Genomic DNA, 20,370 nt, shown 5'->3' with positions numbered 1-20,370 from the left:
CAGGGTGTTTTGTTCTCAAGTGATAAACCAGTCATAGTGAAATTCTTCAAGCATAATTTCATATGTGACCCTGGGCCACAACACACATTTTGTCATTTTTCAAAATTGAGATTTAAACATCAAATGAAAGCTGAATAAACAAGCTGTAGAGTGATGTATGTTTTATTAAGATGGGACAATATTTGGTTGAGATACAACCATTGAAAATCTGGAATTTGAGGGTGAAAGAAAATCACCTTTAAAGTTCTTAGCAAGTCATATTACTGATCAAAATATAGGTTTTTATCATAGACTGTATAAAAACATGGACGTAGTGTCTGTGACGTCAACCGTAGATTCCTGAAGTGTGCAGAGCGGGCCGTCGCCATCTTGGCAGCGCGTCACTGCGCGACTCTCCCGGACAATCAAAAATGGGCAAAAAGGCAGAAGCTACTTGCTGAAGCCACGCCCACCTAGCGCGATGGTATTGTCAGCAGCAGCAATCCACGTATCACTCAAGTGGCCACACCCTTAATTATGCAGAACTTTAAGTCTTAATATAATTGAAACAGATGAGTTATTAAAAAAATCATTTTTTGCACCAGGCTGTAAACATGTTTTTTTCTGCTGGAAAGTTGGGCATTTTAACATGGGGAGTCTATGGGACTGACTCTGTTTTGCAGCCAGCCTCAAGCGGCCAGTCTATGAATTGCAGTTTTACTCACTTCCTTGTTGGCCTCACAAGAGAGAGTGGGAGGTTGGCACTCGGTTTTTATTTATTTATGATAGGAAATTTACAAAATATCTTCATCTTCGATATCAACCATCTTTACCTAATATCCTACTGATTTTTGGCATAAAAGAAAAATCGATAATTTTGACCCATATTTATTTATTTCTTTTGGCTATTGCTAAAAATATACTCCAGCGAATTAAGACTGGTTTTGTGGTCCAGGGTTACATATTATTAAAATTTGTTTGGTACTTCAGCCAAACAGATTTTACATATTACTACTCTAGTGTAACCCCTCTCTCCGCCACTCCTTGCACTGAGCAGGTCTCGAGCTCGGGTCTCCGGCATGGGAGGCAGACGCACTAACAAGGAGTCTCTTGAGATTGGGGAGTGAGGTTTACCTGCACAGCATTACTCGCCAGCCTCCCTTACACTCACCCCCCTTAACCTCACTCCCATCCGGGTCACAGCACCAATGACAGCACCAATGACACAGCACCAGGTCCTCACACTTGCTCCGAGCGGGGCTCTAACCCAGGTCTCTGGCATGGGAGGCGGACGCACTAACAAGGAGGCTAAATGGCTACAGCTACTAGCGTCAGTCACTAGTTCGTCTCTTGAGATCGGGGAGTGAGGTTTACCTGCACAGCACTACTCGCTGGCCTCCGTTACACTAGCACCATTTTGGTTGTGAACTGCATCACATTGCTAACATGTTTATCTTTTTTTTTTCTTTTTTTTATCCATGTTGTTTGCATAAAAGGAGAGGGTTATTGGGATCAGGACATATCATAGGGCATCCATTCATATGTATACTGTATTTCCAGCATTATACAGACTATTTCTCTGTAGCATTATTACAGCACAATAGATCAACTGAGGCATTTCCAGCTTGCTTGAGTTTTCATTGATATCCTGTTCATATTTGTAGCAATTCTACATAAGATACAATATAAGCATTCCTGTGTTGGCTGCTTGTTTTCAGTGTTTTGCTCCTGCAAGGAGCATCTTCACATATTTTCGGCTGTCTGTTTTAAGCTGTGATTCATATATTCTTATTGGACAGTCTTGCCTTTTAGGTATTTTTCTGTGAGACTGCAGCATACTGGCTGATCTAATGACTGTGTCTACTTCCAAAGTTTCTCCTCTTTTTCTCTTTTTTTTCTGTCTTATTACAGCCTCTGTAGCTAAGCCGTCGTACAAGCAGATCATCAGAGAGCTCTAATGGCTTCCAGCTGTGTGGAAAATCAAGCCCTTTGGGTTGAGTTGAGAAGCAGACAATGCACAAGATAAACTTAACTAATTTGGCCCTTTTTTCAGAACAAATTCAAAGTTCAAAATGATTTCTAAAGTACTGAATAAAATAACAACGTTTTCCATAGTGCTGTACAAACAGTTACACAATGAGCAGAAGACAACTTTTAAAAAGGGATCACATCCATATAATTAAATAAATAATATAAAAAGAAATCTTTAAAAATACAGTCAAACTAACCTTAAATAGGATCAGAGGAGGCATATATGGTACTAGCAAACTTCGCACTAGGACTGTGCGATATGGGGAAAATATCTAATTGTGATTTTTTTTTTTTGACCGATATTGTGATTGTGATTTTGATTTGTGATTAGGGCTGGGACAACGCGTCGAGGTCATCGATGACATCGACGCAAAAAATATGTCGATGCAAAATATGCACATCGATTCGTCAACCTGTTTATATTACTCTAAAAAATGTTTGCAAAATGCTTTGCGACCTTATGTGCGCTGAATATACGCGATAGCCGGATCAACATTCTGTCCAACGTTATATAACCAATCCAGGGGTTTTTTGCATTGATCTTTTTTTTGGCGGCTGTCAAAGCCTTATTTGATCGGTGAGTGATGCCTGACAGGGCGCGTACAAGAGAGATCCCCCGGCTGTGCGCGCGCACTCACAGTCTTCAAACAACACGAGCCCTTCTTGCTCTCTCTCTCCCTTGTGCATATTAATCAAAATCATTAAACACGATATAAAAGGGCGAAACACCAAAGTTTCACACGCGCTCGCGCACTCACAGTCTTCAAACTACACGAGCGCTGTCTTGCTCTCTCTCTCTCCCTCGTGCATATTAACCAAAATCATTAGACACAATAGAAAAAGGGCGGAACGCCAAAGTTTCTTGTGGAGCATTCGGATAATTTTTTTTTTCTCCATGACAGGCTGCTGGCTCCCACTGTTAATTTTTTTTTTTTTGTTTTTTGTAAAAGCAAAAGCTGTATTAGCTTAAAGCCCTCAAGTTTACATTGGTTACTGTATTCTTTCAATTGCTCTAAACAAGTATTTTGGGTGACCTTTTTTATTGAATGCTAGACATCAAGTTGTTGTTATTTTCATCTGAAAGAAGAACTTTTTTCAGTAAGCTAGGCCCTATGTGTTCAGTAAGCTTGTTTCAGTAAGCTAAGTGTTTTCAAGGCTTCAAGGTTTTATTGAACGCTATATCTATACAAGTGCAAAGTAATGCATTCTTAGTCAGTCTTTTATTTTGTAATTTTAAGAGTAATAAACATATTTTGCAATGTTAAGGAATTCATATTTTCATTCAGATATGTAAATCAACATGTATAAATTGTTAGTAGTCAATTAATGGGGAGATAATCGAAATCGAATTGGTCTGAAAAATTAATCGTTAGATTAATAGATGCATCGAAAAAATAATCGCTAGATTAATCGTTTAAAAAATAATCGTTTGTGATGAAACTGATGTACACTCACCCATACATACAGACAACAAAAGACACTGTTCCCCCGGTGTCAATGTGCAGCATAGGTCAAGGGGCAGAGCATTTGGGGGCATTGGATGTGTACAACTCTGTCCCGCTTTTCTAGGTGGGGCCTTCGCTTCACAGAAAAGACCCTGCAGAAGAGGTATCCCTATACTCACTGGATTTTCATGAAACTCTTAAGCCCATCAGGAAAAAATATGGTGCTATTGGTCCTTGGAACACAAACGAAGTGGAATCCCTTCAGTACACAGTTTCCTTATCTTGCATTGTCTCATTCCATCTCTTTCAGTCTGTTAATTCAGCAAGCCTTTATCAAGCCAGCCTGGAAAATATTCTCTTCCAACCGACTCAAAAGGGTTGTCACATTGGCTTAAGGGGAGGGAGGGTACGTAAGGGAGCCACAGAAAAGCCTGAATAATTAGTTTGCTATGTTGCTTTAATAAAATCCTGGACATAGCTGCAAGGGGAATTGACGGAATTGACAGGTTTGGCTTTATGTTGAGTGGACGTGAAGGTGTGTAAGCGCTGATGAAAGGAAGCTGAAAGGGCATTTTCTCACACACCTCATTGCAGGATATAAATGCAGCAAGGGTTTGTTTTTTACCGCATGGTAAGTGATCATCATAGAGTTGTTCAATTATGTTTACATTTTCTGAAAGAGCTGCAGCAGGCATCATTGACAAGGTGTTTGAAAGCAAATCTGTCAGTATAGCAGGGGTTTATTTTTTAATCTTTTTTTAAATAATTTTTTATACCTTGTAGCACACATTGCCTTTTGTGACTTTGATAGCTACACTGCATTTTACTTCAGTATTTAAAGCTGCAGGAAAAAGCAAATGAGGAAATATGACATTGTTGGAGTGTTGGTGATGTTCATAATTTAGAAGTGAATACAGCCGCTGCCCATTAATACAAATCAACTTGTTTGACGGCAGTATGCCAATGGGAATTTCCCCAAAACTTTTTTTTTTTTTTTTGCCAGTGATTGAACATTTAAGGTAAAATGATCCCTATCCCTGAGATGATTATTACCCATCTCAGTGAAATGGTTGGGGTGGAATCTCAGGAACTGCCAGTGCTGTTTATCTTAAAGTCACACTCTGTTCAACCCCCAATATGGAGAGACAGGTTGGAGGCTGATGAAGAGAGAAATGTGCCACTAAATGTGCAACAAGGAATTATCTGTCTCTCCACCCCTCGTGTCTTCACCCCCCTCCCCCCCCCCCTTCTACAGTGTTTCCTCCACATGGAGCTCATCTGCTGTTTAAGGAGGCTGGGAGAAATGCCTGCAAGCTGACAGGGGCTAAAAGCCCAGACATATGTTAATCACATGCAGTGATGGCAGTCTAGGAGGGGAGAGAGAGAAACAGCAAAACTGAGAAAGAGAGCAAAAAAAGAATGTGTGCGGGGGGCGGGGGGAGAGAGGAGGAAGAGCACCACTCTAGAGACTTAAAACACAGTAGAGGCAGATGCTTGCCTTGGTTTGGACTCTCCAAATTGATTTTTCTTAGTTTTAATGAGGTTGTTCGCGCCGCTCCATGCAAAAAAAAATGGTGGAGGGAGGCTTACTGATGCAGGCACGACAGCCACATGCCGTTATTTTGTATGGATCTTCATGATTCACGCATCCACACAGTGAATTTTTAGACGGGTGAATCAAGAGGTTGATAACGAAATCTGATAATCTGGACATCACAAACATGAGCAAACATGCTGTTAACCTCACACCTATATTTTTTTCATCTGATATGAATGTAGTTGTGAAGTATGATGTGAATCTGGTTAAACAGAAGCAGATGTTACTGAGCTCAGATTGGTCGGTTGACCAGAAGAAAGTTGTTTTTGCAAGAGTGCTCTTAATTCAAAGCATATGTGAGGACAGATTCAAAGCAAATCTATATATATATAAAAAACAGCACAAGTCTATCTATCTATCTATCTATCTATCTATCTATCTATCTATCTATCTATCTGTCTATCTATCTATCTATCCCTCACTCTCTGTTACATGTGTTGTGTTTTGTTTGGCTGCCGCACATCAGCTGGGAGGGGTCAGTGGAGGAGGTGGAGAACGTGTGTGTATGTTTGTGTGTGCGTATTTGCGTGCGCTCTAGCTGTCATTGTCTCAGTCTACGGGCTCAGGGAGCAAGCATGTGCAGGATAACACGAGGCCCCAGCAGCCACACGTGCCCTCGTTAGTACAGGGCATCCTTGGAAGCAGAGCAGAACGAGAGGCAGGTCTCCATCTGTCACTCTCGGGCTCTGAAAGCAGGAGGACAGGCTGCTCGACTCTCGCTCAGACCTGGTGTACCGGCCTTGGGGTCCTGTGCCTCCCCCCTGCCCCTCGTAGAGCACAGAATGACGCAAAAAGATTAAGATTACAGGAAAGCTGGCAGAAATAGAGAAAATACCCTGGACTCTTTGGTTTCTAGTTTGTCTCCATCATCCATGATGCCAGGTGAGATTGGGTAGCTTTCAATGTGTGTGACTGTGTCAGTGGGAAATTGTGCATCTTAAAATATAGAAGTGGACTATGTAAGGTAATTTGTGCTTTTTTTGGCTATATTGGTTTGCTCTTGTAAGACAAATAAGTGCATAAACCTTATTTAAATGATATGCTTTTTTAATTAATGCATTTATTGTTTATGTGAGAGTTTTTTTTTGTTTTAAAATACAACTGATGTATTTTTCTGATAAGCTAAGATGAATGGTATCTCTACCTTGCAAGGGAATGCTGATAAATTATAAACATTTTTTTATAGAATCCAATAATACAAAGCTCAATAATAAGGTGTTTTTAATATTATTTGCAATTATAGCTGTCAATTCTGAAGCTATATTGTAACTCCAAGAAAGCTAAATCCTTGCACATAGTATTGCATGAAAATTATCATGTTGTAAGACTATCACAAATCATTAGTCTTTTAAATTTACCTTTGTCACTTAGACACAGTTGGCAACTTTTCATTTATCATAGAAAACCAAACATTTATGTTCACAATACATAACTGTGCAAATACGAGGCCAATAAATGTAAGATGTGTAAACAATGAAGCAATGGCCTGATGGTCCATCAACTCTTTTTCACATCCTCATTGTTGAGCCCTTTTCAGGGAGATCAGAGATCTGTTCTAGAAAGAGTAAAATCACTGTACAGGAGCATGAAAGTAAAGAAAGCAGACTGAGAGAAAGAAAATGAGAGAGGAGAGTTGCAGAGGGCAGCTGGCGTGCTGTGTGTGCAGGCTGCAGGGAGATCTCAGTGCTGCTCTTCACAGATGGTGTTGTGAGACAAGCTCTGTTGGCACTGACGCTCTCCTGTGTACCATGGCCACTACCTCTCTGCCAGCCAACCCGTCTGGTGCCCACCTCTCCATCTACCCACCCTCGACTTCTCTTTCTGTTTGTTTCTCTTTCGAAACTTGTTGTTTGGGTATTTGGCTCAGTGTAACTGGTGGCTTCTCAGACTCGAGTTTGAGTGATGAAATTCTATGGTTGAGTTGATATCGTATTCAAATCTTCTAAGTGTTATGGATGGTTGCATTTCTAAATTTGTGCTTTTTTAGGAACAGTATATGTACAAAAGAATGTCTTTATTCTTTTTTTTTTTCCTTCCCTGGTTTTGATCTGGATTTTCAGTTTATTCTTTTCAAACGGCCACTTGAAACGTGTTTGTTAACATTGGCCTTTATGTGAAGCATGTGTTTATGAATTGTGTGTGCATGTGTAGAATTGTTCGGGGAAGCTCTGGAGGAAGCAGCTGTAAGCAGGCGCGTGTGCCAGGTCAGGGACACTTGAGCAGAACTGACACCGGGTTATTTCGGACACCCATCTGCACTGGAGCTACCGTTCCTCCAGGCCGCCGCCACGGACAATCTGTTCACTCGCTGGCAGGGTGCCAAACACAGTGCCGTCCATCTGTGGCAGGCACTGAAGCTTTCAGTGCTGAGCAGAGCTTGGCTCCTTCTGCGCCTGTAGTTATATCGTTTTTTTTGTTAGCAAGAGTGTTTTTGTACAGCATGTTTTAACGCATGTTTCTCAGTTTACAATAATATGCTACTGTAAAGAGATAAAGGTCTTTTTTTTTTTTGTAATATGGAAACATGGCAAAGCTCCTGTAGTTTTGTAGTTTTTTTCTAGCAACAATGTTTTCATACAGTATATGTTTAACAAAGGTTCTTAGTTTGCAATATTCAGTTGCAAGTTATGCTATTCTAACGAATTAGAAGTTGTTCTTTGTTAGTATAGAAATAGAACCAAGTTTATAGAACCTTACTGTTATCAGCATTTTTGAATGATACGTTTTCAGTGAACTTTCTTAGATTGCGATATATGGCGTTATGCTGTTGTAACGAGACAGGGCTCCATTAAATTGTCACATTTCTGGCCAAAAATATTAATTTGCGAGTTAAGTTTTTGCTGAGATTGCCACTGCGACTACATGTTCTATCTTAAAAATGTGCATGTAATGCCCTTTTTCCTGATTGTTTTGCTATCAAATTTTTATCATGCTGACGAAATCAACTCAAGCTCTTTAGTCTATATGCTGTGTTCTGTAAATGCTTGAACTTCATATTATTAGTAGCACACCTGCCGTCCAATAATTGCAATAAGCTTTGTGCTCTGTTACCTTTTAGTAAACAAAGTATCAGCTTTAAAATTCAGCCCAATTCTTAACAAAATTCAGACAACAAAAAAAACTTCGATGTGGCATGATGAGCGATCACTTTATCGCCTCAGTTCAAGCAGCACGTGAACCCATCATATCCTTTACTTTTCTACTATAGTACGAAATAAGCATTCAGAGTCTAAAAATAAAATTCAAGACCTCCTATATAATTGCATGTTACTTATGAAGAAAAACAGACTGGATGTGTGCAGGACATATGACAGCATTTATAGGATGCATTGAGGAGGAGCCCAAACTACAATCAATGGCCAAGTGATGCTGACATGGTTATGGTCCATGATATTGGCACAGATTCTGTGTAATACTACTTTCCCAGGACATCTACTGTACAAGATGGATTAAAATACTGAAAAAGACAAGAAAAGATAAGACATAAAAACATGGCAGGATGACTGTAATGTTATTGTTAAAAGAAAGAATAATAATAAAACTAGCCAGTAGTTATTTGTTTGAATTGTGTTTTGTTTTTGTTTAGTTTTTTTTGTCTGGAGCCCTGCAAGATGAAGCTTGTTCTCTTGGGTAATATGAAAACAACTATCTCTACCTCAAGCTTTGTAACTGTTTTGTTATAGACAGTGTTATATAAGATAATTCCCATTGCAATATTTTTTTTTTTTTTGCGTAGTATGGCAACAAGGCTTTTGATCCAAGTTTAAGCATTAAAGACAGCCTCGCTCGAGTGTATTTAGTCATTAAGAAGCTACTCAGTGATGGCTGATCGTTTGAGGGGCAGTCATTGCCTGGAGCTACGCCTCAGTTCCTTGTACTGAAAGCCATTAGCAAACTGTGGCCAGTGCCTCAATCATGCTCACACACACACACAGAAAAGTGCTCAGGGTGGAAGTGCCCTGACGTTAGGTCATACTCCACCATCTCTGGCGTCTCCTGCCTGCCAGATGTGACTCAAACCATTTTTAAGGTCTCATGGAGTGGAAGAGGAGGAGGGAAGGAGAGACAGAGAAAGAGACAGTTTGTGTGTGTGCACAGTAATGGGGCGGGGTGGGGGTGGGGGGGTAGTTGTTTTCTGAATCTGGTTCTACTTAGTAAATCTCCATCCAGGACTGCGTTTCATGAATTGTCGACATATTTTTCTGCACCGTGAACTTAACTCACTCTAATTTTGAACACATGGCTTCTGTCGTGATATTTTCAAAACACTTTCAGACACCCCAACTTCTCCTCTGTGCCTGTCAGTTATTCTTTTATCAAGTAGCTGTGCTTTCAGTTAGCGAGAGCAATATATTATTAGCTCACATTTTTTTGATTGTAGTAAAATAGCATTTTGTTAATGTAAAACATGAGCCTCTTTTTTATGTTGAAAACTGATTTGACATCCACCGCCGTGGGCTCGACTCGTCCTAGCATCAGAGACTTTGCAACACTTTTGTTGCCAAGCATGAAGAGAAATCCATTCATAGCCGCCACAGCCAGTGAGATTAAGTGACTGAAATGAATAAAGTGAATAAGTGGATAAAGGCCTGCAATTTGGTGGTGCTGAGGGCAATGAGCAGAGTGCAGAGGAAATTGCAGACTGCTTGAGCTTCAGGAGAGGACAGGAGCTGTATATGGATATGGATGAAACATCTGACATGTGTTCTCTTAGCATTCGAAGAAACTCCAGGGCTCTCTGTGGGAACCTCATGAAGTTCACTAGCTTCTTTCAGTTTGGACTTCTGTTAGGCTGTCGTTTGTTGTTGCATGTTGTTGACCATTATGGGTTATTCAGTGGTAGGGTTGGGTACCGAAATCTGATACCAATATGGAACCGGTATGCACCGAAACGAATCAGAGCGCAAATTTCGCAGATATTTCTCCTGGTTCTCCGAAATGTTCACAAGAAGCATTGTCGTTGCTAGTCTTTTTTAGCGGAGCTATAGCATTTAGCTCCATAAACTGTACACAAATTCGCGATCGCCTCAGAGTCAGTCCCTTTAAGTTTCATATGAACATGCCATCAGATCTGTCTCCTCCTCGTCTTTCAGCGCACTCTTCAGGAAGCAGTCGGTTTCCCATCTACTGTAAAGTTTTCGCTCCATTCACCACTGAGGCAAACTGAGGCAAAAGATATAAATAACTGGCTTAAAACCATTTTGGGGGGTGAAAATTCTAACGTCCCTAAGACTTATGCACAGTACTGTACTTTACAAACAACATTGTTGCTACTTTATAAAGAATGACCATACAGTCATTCACAGAACTTATTAAAGACAGTGACAGACAGCACTCAATTTAACTAAATATCAGAGAGATTAACAGAGATACAGTCAAAATATTATGTGTGCTTTTGTATTAAATAATGACTTAGATCATGAAATACATTTATTAGCCTTAGATTAAGGGAAGCACAACTTGGGAAATGAGAGCATCCATGGAGCGTGTGATAGCTATTGATTTATTTTAAATATTTTGAATGTTCTTTAATGTTATCCAAAGTTTTTGTGGCTCTTTTTTTTTTAAGTGTCGGTTTAGGCACCGGTACCATTTTAAAAGTATCGAAATGACACCGGTATCGAATAAAAACAATCGATACCTAACCCTATTCAGTGGCTAATGTACAATGTACACAAATATACTTACAATTGATAAAATGAAATGTTCACTTATGTGACTACAAGTCAAAGTTTTGGAAAGATTTGATGTTTCTCTTTAATAAAAAAAAACAAATTTTATACAGAGGCTTATGCTTAAATGTTCGACATATGTTTTGTAGACAAATACGCATTGTGCTTACATGTGACTTTCTTTGCGAAACAAAAATTTATTAACTTTTGATAATCCATTAATCTTGGGAGAATCTAATTAGAAATATTTAAGGTCATACTTAATATTTCTCCTTTTTTTCATCAGTCTTTTTAATCTTGGCAAATATGAGTGCAGTTTAAGATGTTTTTGAGATCTCTTGTGATTCATTTATGTTCCATTATCTCATTGCTCTCTAGGAGAACAAAAAAAAGATATTCAAGAGATCTCATATGTGACTGTTTTCATATCTATTTTGGTTTAATCTTTTTATGGGAAACATGTGAGGAAAAGTGAACTCCATGAAGTCTCATGAGCTTTTATAAGATACATTAACTTCATAAAAACATTCAAAAACAAAGAAATGTTGATAAGGCTGATTGTAGATTCTGGCAAAAAGACACAAGACACAAAAGGAAAGTACCACTTGTATTAAGCTGCCAAGTTTCAATATCAAAATGGCCAAATAGTGCTCAATGTTTATCAGTCTATCATCAGTTATGAAACAACTCTTTCAGGCCATGTGACATTCTGTTTATGTGATGTTGTTTTCACCAAACAAACTTTTTCAATGACAGAGTGTTGCTCGTGGACCAAGCATAAATCCCACAAGGACTTGTGTGACTTTAACCTACATGATTCTAATGAGTGACATGGTGAAAAAACACAGCAGTCAGCGTTGGTGGATAGCCAATTAAAGCCATGTGTCTAGGTGCTGAGCCATATTGCATGTGCAGTCTTTCTCTGTTTCTCTCTCTCTTTCTCCCCGCTTTTCAGCTGGCATCTGCTCATGCCAGGAAGCTGAGTGAGTCATTGACTTGAGAGTTGGACGAGCTTCATACAAGCGTTTGAGAGCACTAATGTAGTATGAAAGGCTTTTTATTGAAAAATGCTCTAATTCTGCCTCTCTAGATAAGTCAGTAAATAATTATTTACTGTTTGTTCAAAAGATGCTGGACATTGCAGTTGTGCTTGTAGTGTAATTGCAGCTCCTTCATTGTTCCCATTTCAATTATGATTGTGTGTTTGTAGATGAGACATGAGAGAAGATTCTAAGTGTTTTTTTTTATGCGAGTTCCCCTGTGAGGTCTTGCACTGTCACAGCTTTTAAGGATTTATTCTTCTTTTTCAAAGTCTGGCAACATGATACTGCACAAATCTCTGCGATTTCAACGGATGTGTAACGGCAACCGTGAATCACTTTTATTGTTCCTCTACACTTGTTTTCTTCCTCAGCTCTTCATGCCAATGGGGCCTTATTTCAACAGATGGTTAAAACAGACGTTAACATAAATCCATTTTCAAGAAGAGGACGAAGGGGAAAAAAGTGGCTTCCACTATAAATGCTGCATCTGTTTTTATTGGTCAGTCTTTTTTTTTGACGCAAGACCATATTTTGAAATGGATCAGCAGATGGCTCCCGGTCTTTCCTATTTACGGCAGACATGCTCCAGGAACACATTATCTCACATTATAGCCACACTGTAAAACTAGCAGTGCCCACTCGTCAGTGTCCACTTAAGTCGGCACGACTGGCATCAAAGTGGGTAGCTATAGTGTGAAATCACTTTCTTTTAAAGGTTACTGCCATCGGTAACCGATGATGGCATTTACGGTACATTTAAGAGGTGGAATGATTCATTCATCTGTCGGAATCCAGAAATAACATCTCGGTTGGGCGTGCTGCAGAGAGAGCCAGACAGAAGAGTGCAATCTTTTTAAATATCGGAGTGCACACGTTGCTGTGTGCTGCAGTTGGTGGTTGGGTGTATCGGAAACTCTTGAGTGAGCACAGACTGATGCAGGTCCCTTCAGCATGCGTGCCATTTGATGGGATGGAATGGAACGTTGACACACCACCTGGCGCCGGCCAAGTGGGGCTCGGGAAAACAATTGCGCCTGGGGAGAAGCCTTGAAAAGTGAGAGCTCAGGGAGAGAGGGAACAAGATAGAGTAGAAGATGGAGATCCAAAGGGACAGGCTTTGTTGCAGGGAGAATGAGCGGAATAAGTGTTTGGGAATGAGTTCCAGGAAGGTGGGGGTAACCATACATCTTCCTTGACAAGCCGGCAGGGTTTGATGGGCCACGCTCCATGCGCTGTTCCATCTGGCAGAGATGATTGCATGGTGCATCAGTGTGCACAAGTTCATAATGTATTCAACACAACACACTCTGCCAGTTCACCCTCGGCCTCGGATACCTTAGACGGCATCTGAATTCCAATTATCCGAAGAGTCTATGTTTTCTCTCTCTCTCTCTCTCATTCTCACCACATTACTAACTTTTTCATCTTTAATGCACGGCGTCTCTGAAGCGCAGCAGCTGGTTGTATCTCCACCTTCGTCATCTACTTTCACAGTGCTATCTGTCCCATGAGATGTCTCCCATGAAAGGTGTTCTCTGTCTTTGCCTCCCACATGGGGAGGGCCACTTCAGAAACAACCTTAAGGTTTTCAGAACACAACAAAACAATTAATGAGATTATTTGTGACCTTCTTTTTACTGCATGTGTACACGGATGTCTGTTTTACCCACTGTGGAATGAGCTGAACTTTATTACTTGTGCAGTGAGTGATGTAAGAGACATGCAAGTCAAGCTGTGTGCATCAAACATATGAACAGTCTCATGTTTTTTTTCTGGTTACATTATCTGATAAAAGATCTAACACAGGGTGCATGTATGAAAGGAGCAGACCAGACTAATTGATTAATAATATGTTTTTTTAAAGAGTGATGTTGATATCTAGGATACAAAAGTACAGACTATAAGCTTAAAGTTTATAGTATTTTAAACTGGAAAAATTAGCCATTATCCATTCCGGCACATTAACCAGACCATAGTTTGATAGCTGATTGGTTGGTTTGTTTTGGATTTCTATATAATATTTTTTGCAGATAATTTACTATTTAGTCTAATGTTTTTTGATCAAAATAAAAACAAGTAAAAAAGTCTCAAGACTTTGAGACACCTACGTGGTGTCTCTGTTTAGGGATGCTGGATATTATTATGTAGTAGTATTTTTAAAATGCCACTAAATAGCAAAGAGTTTTTGTATTATTATTTTTTTTATTGAACCTCATGGAAAACTGTAGAAATAGACAGCATGCACAGCTGACTGTTTAGATCTTAAAGGCAAACTTACTAACTTACCCTGAAGGATGTGACTGGTTTTTAGTAGTGGTCTCATAAAATAGTGTGAAAGTTTGTTATTCCTCATTGACTTCTGTGTGTGTTTTTACATGCATATTGGTGATATAAGCACAAAGATATAATGGAAGCAGCTTACGCAGGTGGGTTTATCTTAGTAAGATGTTCACTGCCATGTAGGGTCGTGAAAAATGACCAGGCATGGAATGAAGATACTGTAAGCGACTCGGTGCTATCTAATGCTCAGTTTGGCGTGCCATTTAATGGCGATCCATATTACTTGAGAGCTTTTTTGAAAAGCAATAAAAGACCTTGCTGGATAGGAAAATGGAAAGCATTTCATCGTCCTTCCTGGGAGCCACATTAAATCTCTTTCTGCATCAGTATCCATGATGGCCTGACTAATATTCACCTGTACCATTCATCCACCTGTTTCCCCTTTTGAAAGGCAAGGTAACTGCCAAACAAATGCACTCTGTGCGTGAACTGTCCGCAGATTAACTGTATATGGATTAAGTGTATATGAAATCAGGGCAGGATGGACGTGCACTCTGGTATGTTTTAGAGCCTGTATAAAATCCTAAATTGCTTCTTTTCTACTCCAAGTAGGAACTCATTTGAATTAGGGGTGTCCATGGTTAACCGATTAACCGATTAACCGTTAAAAATTGCGTAACCGAGTGAAACATTTTGCTCGGTTAAGTGACGTCAATAGCGTGCATTGAATTTAGTTTTAATACATTTTTGCACCACCAGAGACCGCCAGAGCGCTCCCAGACATTTGTAATGTCCACAAGAAGAAGTCATTTTTCTAATATGAAGCGGGCAAAAAAAAAGTACAGCGTTGGAGCACTTTAAAATTGACAGTGACGGGGCAAAATGCAAGTATCGCAATACAGTGCTTAGATATACTTCAAGTACAACCTCGTTGTTGTAATCTCAACAGCCAACACCCGGGCATCATTAGGCCGGTCAGGACACACTGGATGCGTGGCGATGGGCGAAAGCATCTCAGCTGCGTGGCGTGTCTGTTTTTAATTCGGCTCCCATGTTAAGAGGTTAGAGCTTGCCGACTGCCTGCGTGAGACGCGCGGCTCGACGCGTGCATGCTAGAAATAGAACCGACGCCTTGTTGGAAGCGTTTCCAGGCAAAATATAATAGGAAAATATGTTTGTCATTTTGTACAGAAATACATATTAATTCATGACATTTTGATATTTGAAAGTCAATAGGTTGACATAAATTCAGATATAAATGTAATTAAAATATTTTTTTTTTATCGATTTTCAAATATTGTACCTGTCAAACATAGTCATAAGCCCTATTCGTACGGGACTAGTTTTACAGGGGGTCGTTAGAGAAATCTCCGTTTCACAGACGTACTTAGTGATTTAATCTGCCACGTCTGAGTTTTTCTCACACAACCTCTGTGATAATTCCAGAGCAAATTTACTACCGTTTTTCAGCAAACTCAGTGATCCTCTGAGAAAGCTAATCCCGTCCGAATGCGAATGTCTGTGATTGCCGGTGATATTTTATTTCACAACGCGGTTCCTTGTGTGTTTTGGCCAACGTGAATTACCGTAGATGCTCTTACTGCGCGGATGTTTGATAGATTTGCTTAGCGGCAAATAAATAATAATAATAAAAAATACAAATAATAAAATCAAAAGCAAGATCGCTTAAACAGTTAATACCGGCTATTGTAATATCAGCATCAGGTAAGATTACTCACGTTTATTTATGTACTCAGTTACATTAAAAAAAAAAAAGAAAAAAAAAAAAAGGAAAACAAGTTAAACTAAAAAGAACCACACATTAACAAGGTTTGCTATACTAGCCATCTAGTATTTATTGTGTAATAATACTAATGGCAATCATTTTGAATGAATGCAATGCACGCATACACAGCGCGTGATCTCTGTGACGCCCAGATGCACAAATCAGACCCTCCCACCTCTGTAATAAACACGGAGATACTAGTCCCGTCCGAATTGGTACATGAAAATCACAGACGTCAGGTGGTAAGAATCGAAACTCAAACGTAGTTTAGAAAACTAGTCCCGTCCGAATAGTGCTATAGCCTTAGCGAGGCGGCCGCGGAGCCTGCTTGTTACCTTCGCCTAAACACGGAAAGTTACATAACTATTACTAGAGCCTGTTCCTTTATAAGATAGCCAAAGGTCGGTGTATATTTGCTTTATACATTTTAGGCTTATTCTCAAATTCAGATTGTGTTAGTGGGCGAGATTATTAGGCAGTTTTAATAGGACAATTTGACCAGAGAGATTAAATTTTGTTGGACATTTCTTTTCTTTTTTTTTCGGCCAATGTCCGGAAATTACCGGACAACGGAAACCCTGGCGCACACTATGGTTAACCGAGTATTAACCGCTAAGGGCCTCGGTTAACGGTTAATGAAAAACTTGAAAACGTGCAGCCCTAATTTGAATTGAGTTAAGCATTTCTTTTTCAACAACATATTTCCACAGTCTACCACTTGTGGTGGGTTTAATGTTGCTGTTGTACAATGCAGTTTTATCAGCAGTCCTTTTTTACTTTGAATAATAGGAGATAAAATATATAAATGTTGTACAAATGTACCCTGCACTCCACACCATTTATGTAATACTAAGTTTTTCAAACACTCTTAGTCTAATGGAAGTAGTGCATTTATAATATAAATATTAGAGAACACTTTTATCTGAACAGTTTTTCCTTTTCTTCAGATGGGTTTTTACAACTATTGACTGTTCTTTGTCTGGAATTCATCCATCTTACCAGTATAAAAGTTAGATGTATTATGGCGATTATTATTTCACTTGAACATGGGATGGCGCACACTATGGAAGTGCAATGCTTTTAAGTTGTCAGATGTGTAATATTTCAGATGAAAGTAGTGAAGGAAATATGAAACATCATGGATATGTTATGGTGACAGATCCTTCTGGAGGATGTTCCACATTTACTCCACCTTTTCACACCTTTGTGTGTCTTCAAGGGGTCATAATCTCAGTGTGTATTTGTCCAGACCTGTAAACACACATGTACGTGTGCTTGCAGATTACAACCTATTTTTTACCTCTTATCATCCATTTCTGGCTGACAGGTAAGGAGAGAGGATGAGGTTTAGATGCCTTGGGGTTGTTTCTTTTTTCCCGATTCCCAATCCAATCCCAACTTTGACCCAGATGTTAATCCTCAATAACACATGTAGATCCACAAACTGCTTTTTATGTCGCCCTGGGCCCTTACTGAGACCAAAGCTGAAGAAAAGTTTTTCCTGTAGACCTTATCTGTCTTGGACAATAAATATATATTTTTTTCCAATTTCATGTGGTATTTTCCAATTATAACGATCTGACAGGCTTATTGGTTCAGAATAGCTTTCACACTAGTGCTTGGGCAATTTTATTCATTTCAGACTTGTGCTGTGGCTCTTGTGAATTATAGTGCCTGGACTTGTCACATTGTTAACATTTCAATGTAATAACTGGTCACATACTGAGTTTTTAAAGTTGGATCAAGCCACATTGCTTTGCTTCATCCCTTTCGCTGACTCAAAAATCTTGTGTTTTTGAATGAATATCATGGACCAAATGCAGAGTCACCTAATTAGAAATAATTATATGTAGCATTGACATTACCAGCACTGCTTTTTCACTGTAGCCTGTCTCATTTCCTCATTGCTTTTTTATTTGCTTTTTTTTTTAACAATACAGATACAAAACTGTTAATCGGCACATGTGTAGGTGTGAGACTGAAGACCCCTGCTGATTATTCTGTATTATTTCTTTATCTGAGGAAATGAATGGTTAGCTTAGGCGGGGATAGATGGGAGCATTGCCTGTGTAATATATTAAGCTTAAGCTTTGTTTTTAGTGTGGACAACTCTGTTTTCAATTGGGGAAAGGATTGAAAGTGCATGGGGAGCAAGTATGGGGCAGATTAAGCCTACACAGACACACATGTTTGGGATCCGGTGCACACATATAGCTACAGAGGTGCCTAGAGAATGGGAGCCATACGGAGCTGAAATTCCCACCTTTTTATCCCTTGTGCTTTCCTGGTCAGACTGTGGTTGTCTAAAAGCACCAGCCTTTCTTTTTTAGATCATACTGCAATGTTTACATGGCAAGCAAGACAATAGCTGGTATCTTCAACTGTGAAACATCTTTGAAAGGCAGTTCATAGCCATTATCAGCTGAGACAGCACATTTTGCATAAAATATATACATTAAAATTCAAATTTCAACTATTATTCTTAACGTGTTACTAAGGGTGCTTTCACACTAGCACTTTTGGTGCGCACCCGGGTTCGACTGACGTCAGAGTTTGGTACGTTTGGATGATGTGAACGCTGTCTTCCATTTTGCCGCCTTCTCCTGCAATTTCATTACTTAGCAACTAAGGTAAACAGCTGCTGGCTTGATGATGCAAACAAACCATGGTTCGGACCCAAATAATATACTATGAACACAGTCGAGCAGTAGCAGGGGCAGGGGGGAGGGGGGTGCAGTCGAACTCAGGCTCAGACCAGGCAATCGGACCAAGAGTGAAAGCACCCTAATTAACACTGTTTTGGTCTCCTGAACTTCTGTATGAAAAACGTCACAAAAATGAACAGAAACTCAGCGAATACTTGACACACATACGTTAGAAATATGTCTATAGAAAACTTGAAGTGTCTACTTTTAAATTAACTAATTCCAAATCTGTAATCCGTATGAAACTTACACAAGGTCCAGTCTTAGAGGTCATTATCTGAAGCCATATCTCCATGCTGACGGCCTCATTACCTAGATACAAACATGTAATTAAAAAAAATTTGGGGGGGTGGGAGAAGACTTGAGTAGAAGCTGGAATTGCATTTTACAAGATGGCCTTTTCCTAAACTAAACAAAACTGAAATGTGTGAATGTGAGTAAAATATGCTGAAATATCATATGATATACATTCATATAAATATATAGGTAACTTATTACATAGACTAAATGTCATGGTGGATGTAAATATTTTGCTATCTTATAAAAAAATATGAGATATAATACGATATATATAGATAGATATAAAGTAATGTGAATGGTTTCATTGCAGCACGATGATTATTACAATCTAGGAATGTTTAGATCAGGGTTTACTGATCTACGACCAGATGTTGAGGTTTATAATGTGCTAAGCAATAAGAATTTAGTTTATAAAATATATCAGAGTGTTGTTTATGAACTGTGTGGTCATACAGACAAAGCATATGTGCATGAATGACGGTACAAATCATGTTGTTTACGATTCTAATAATTAAGTTACTTATAAAGTAATTAAGTGGCTTTTTAGACAAAAGTAATTAGAAAAGTAATTTAAATACAATATTGATGAAGTAATTAGAAAAAATTTAAGTACCGTAACTTACCCAACACTGTTTTTAACCATGATCAAGTGTAAAACAGGTCGACTGAGAAATGGGGTACTTTAGACATTACTTGTCTGTTGAAGATGCTGAAGACCTCTGTGGGGCTCCTCCAGATTTCTGAAACATTTTAATGAGGATATTGCCAGTGTCTTTGATCATTTGGGAAATGGGGATGACAGCTGGAATTTGACTGGTGTTACTATCTCTGAACTCTCTAAAGGCGTGTACCATCTATGTAGCTGTGTGTGTGTGTATATTTTACAGGAGCTCAGGTGCTGCAGAGCGGCAGCTGTTGGGATATCACTAAGGTCTCACAAGAACTGTTCCACTTTTTCTTCTGCAGATCGCACTGAGAAGCGCTCCACTATGCCTGACTCACCTGCTGATGTGAAAACACAGTCCAGGTTAACTCCGCCCACCATGCCTCCTCCCCCAACCACACAGGGAGCTCCCAGGACCAGCTCCTTCACCCCCACTGCGTGTGAGTTCTAGCACACACTGTACTTGGCCTATACGTAGACCCCTTAACAGAAGACCAATGCATATGAATGAAACTAGATTATGATTAAAATGTGTACAGTTCTGTTTTTGTAATCTAAATAAATTTCCAGCATCTACAATATTTTAACCAAGTCAGTCTAGCCAGATCAATGCAGACAGATTTTTACATTTGGTTAATAGAAAGGGAGTTTATGGAGATCCATTGTTTCTTTTAAAAATTGGAATTTGGAATTGCAATCCATCTTCCTGCTTTTTACAGTTTGTGATGTTCAGTATTGTTGACTAGTTGGTTTAAAGGAAATATGTGCTTCAAATATTAAATCAGTTGTGTTTTCATCCAATAGAGATTAGTACATAATCTGCATGGGTTTCCAATCATAATTCTCAGATTCAATTTAAGCTTTAACT

General features: G+C 39.2%; 1 protein-coding gene across 5 annotated transcripts in view; it reads left to right on the top strand.

Annotated features, from left to right (window-relative positions):
- Positions 1-20,370, top strand: part of LOC113091883 (protein CBFA2T1-like) — a 63,302-nt gene that overhangs the window by 16,964 nt on the left and 25,968 nt on the right. For 4 of the 5 annotated variants that reach the window (XM_026257557.1, XM_026257556.1, XM_026257555.1 and 1 more), the window contains one exon: positions 19,805-19,942. In XM_026257557.1, coding sequence (XP_026113342.1) covers positions 19,805-19,942 — 138 coding nt within the window. Of the gene's footprint in view, positions 1-5,538; positions 5,935-19,804; positions 19,943-20,370 lie in introns of those variants that run through there. The other variant, XM_026257558.1, reaches the window with a different exon arrangement.

Source organism: Carassius auratus, unplaced genomic scaffold (assembly GCF_003368295.1).
Source record: "Carassius auratus strain Wakin unplaced genomic scaffold, ASM336829v1 scaf_tig00214327, whole genome shotgun sequence".
NCBI classification, from domain to species: domain Eukaryota; kingdom Metazoa; phylum Chordata; class Actinopteri; order Cypriniformes; family Cyprinidae; genus Carassius; species Carassius auratus.
Note: the sequence above shows the minus strand (reverse complement) of the source record. Positions and strands in the feature narration are given on the sequence as shown.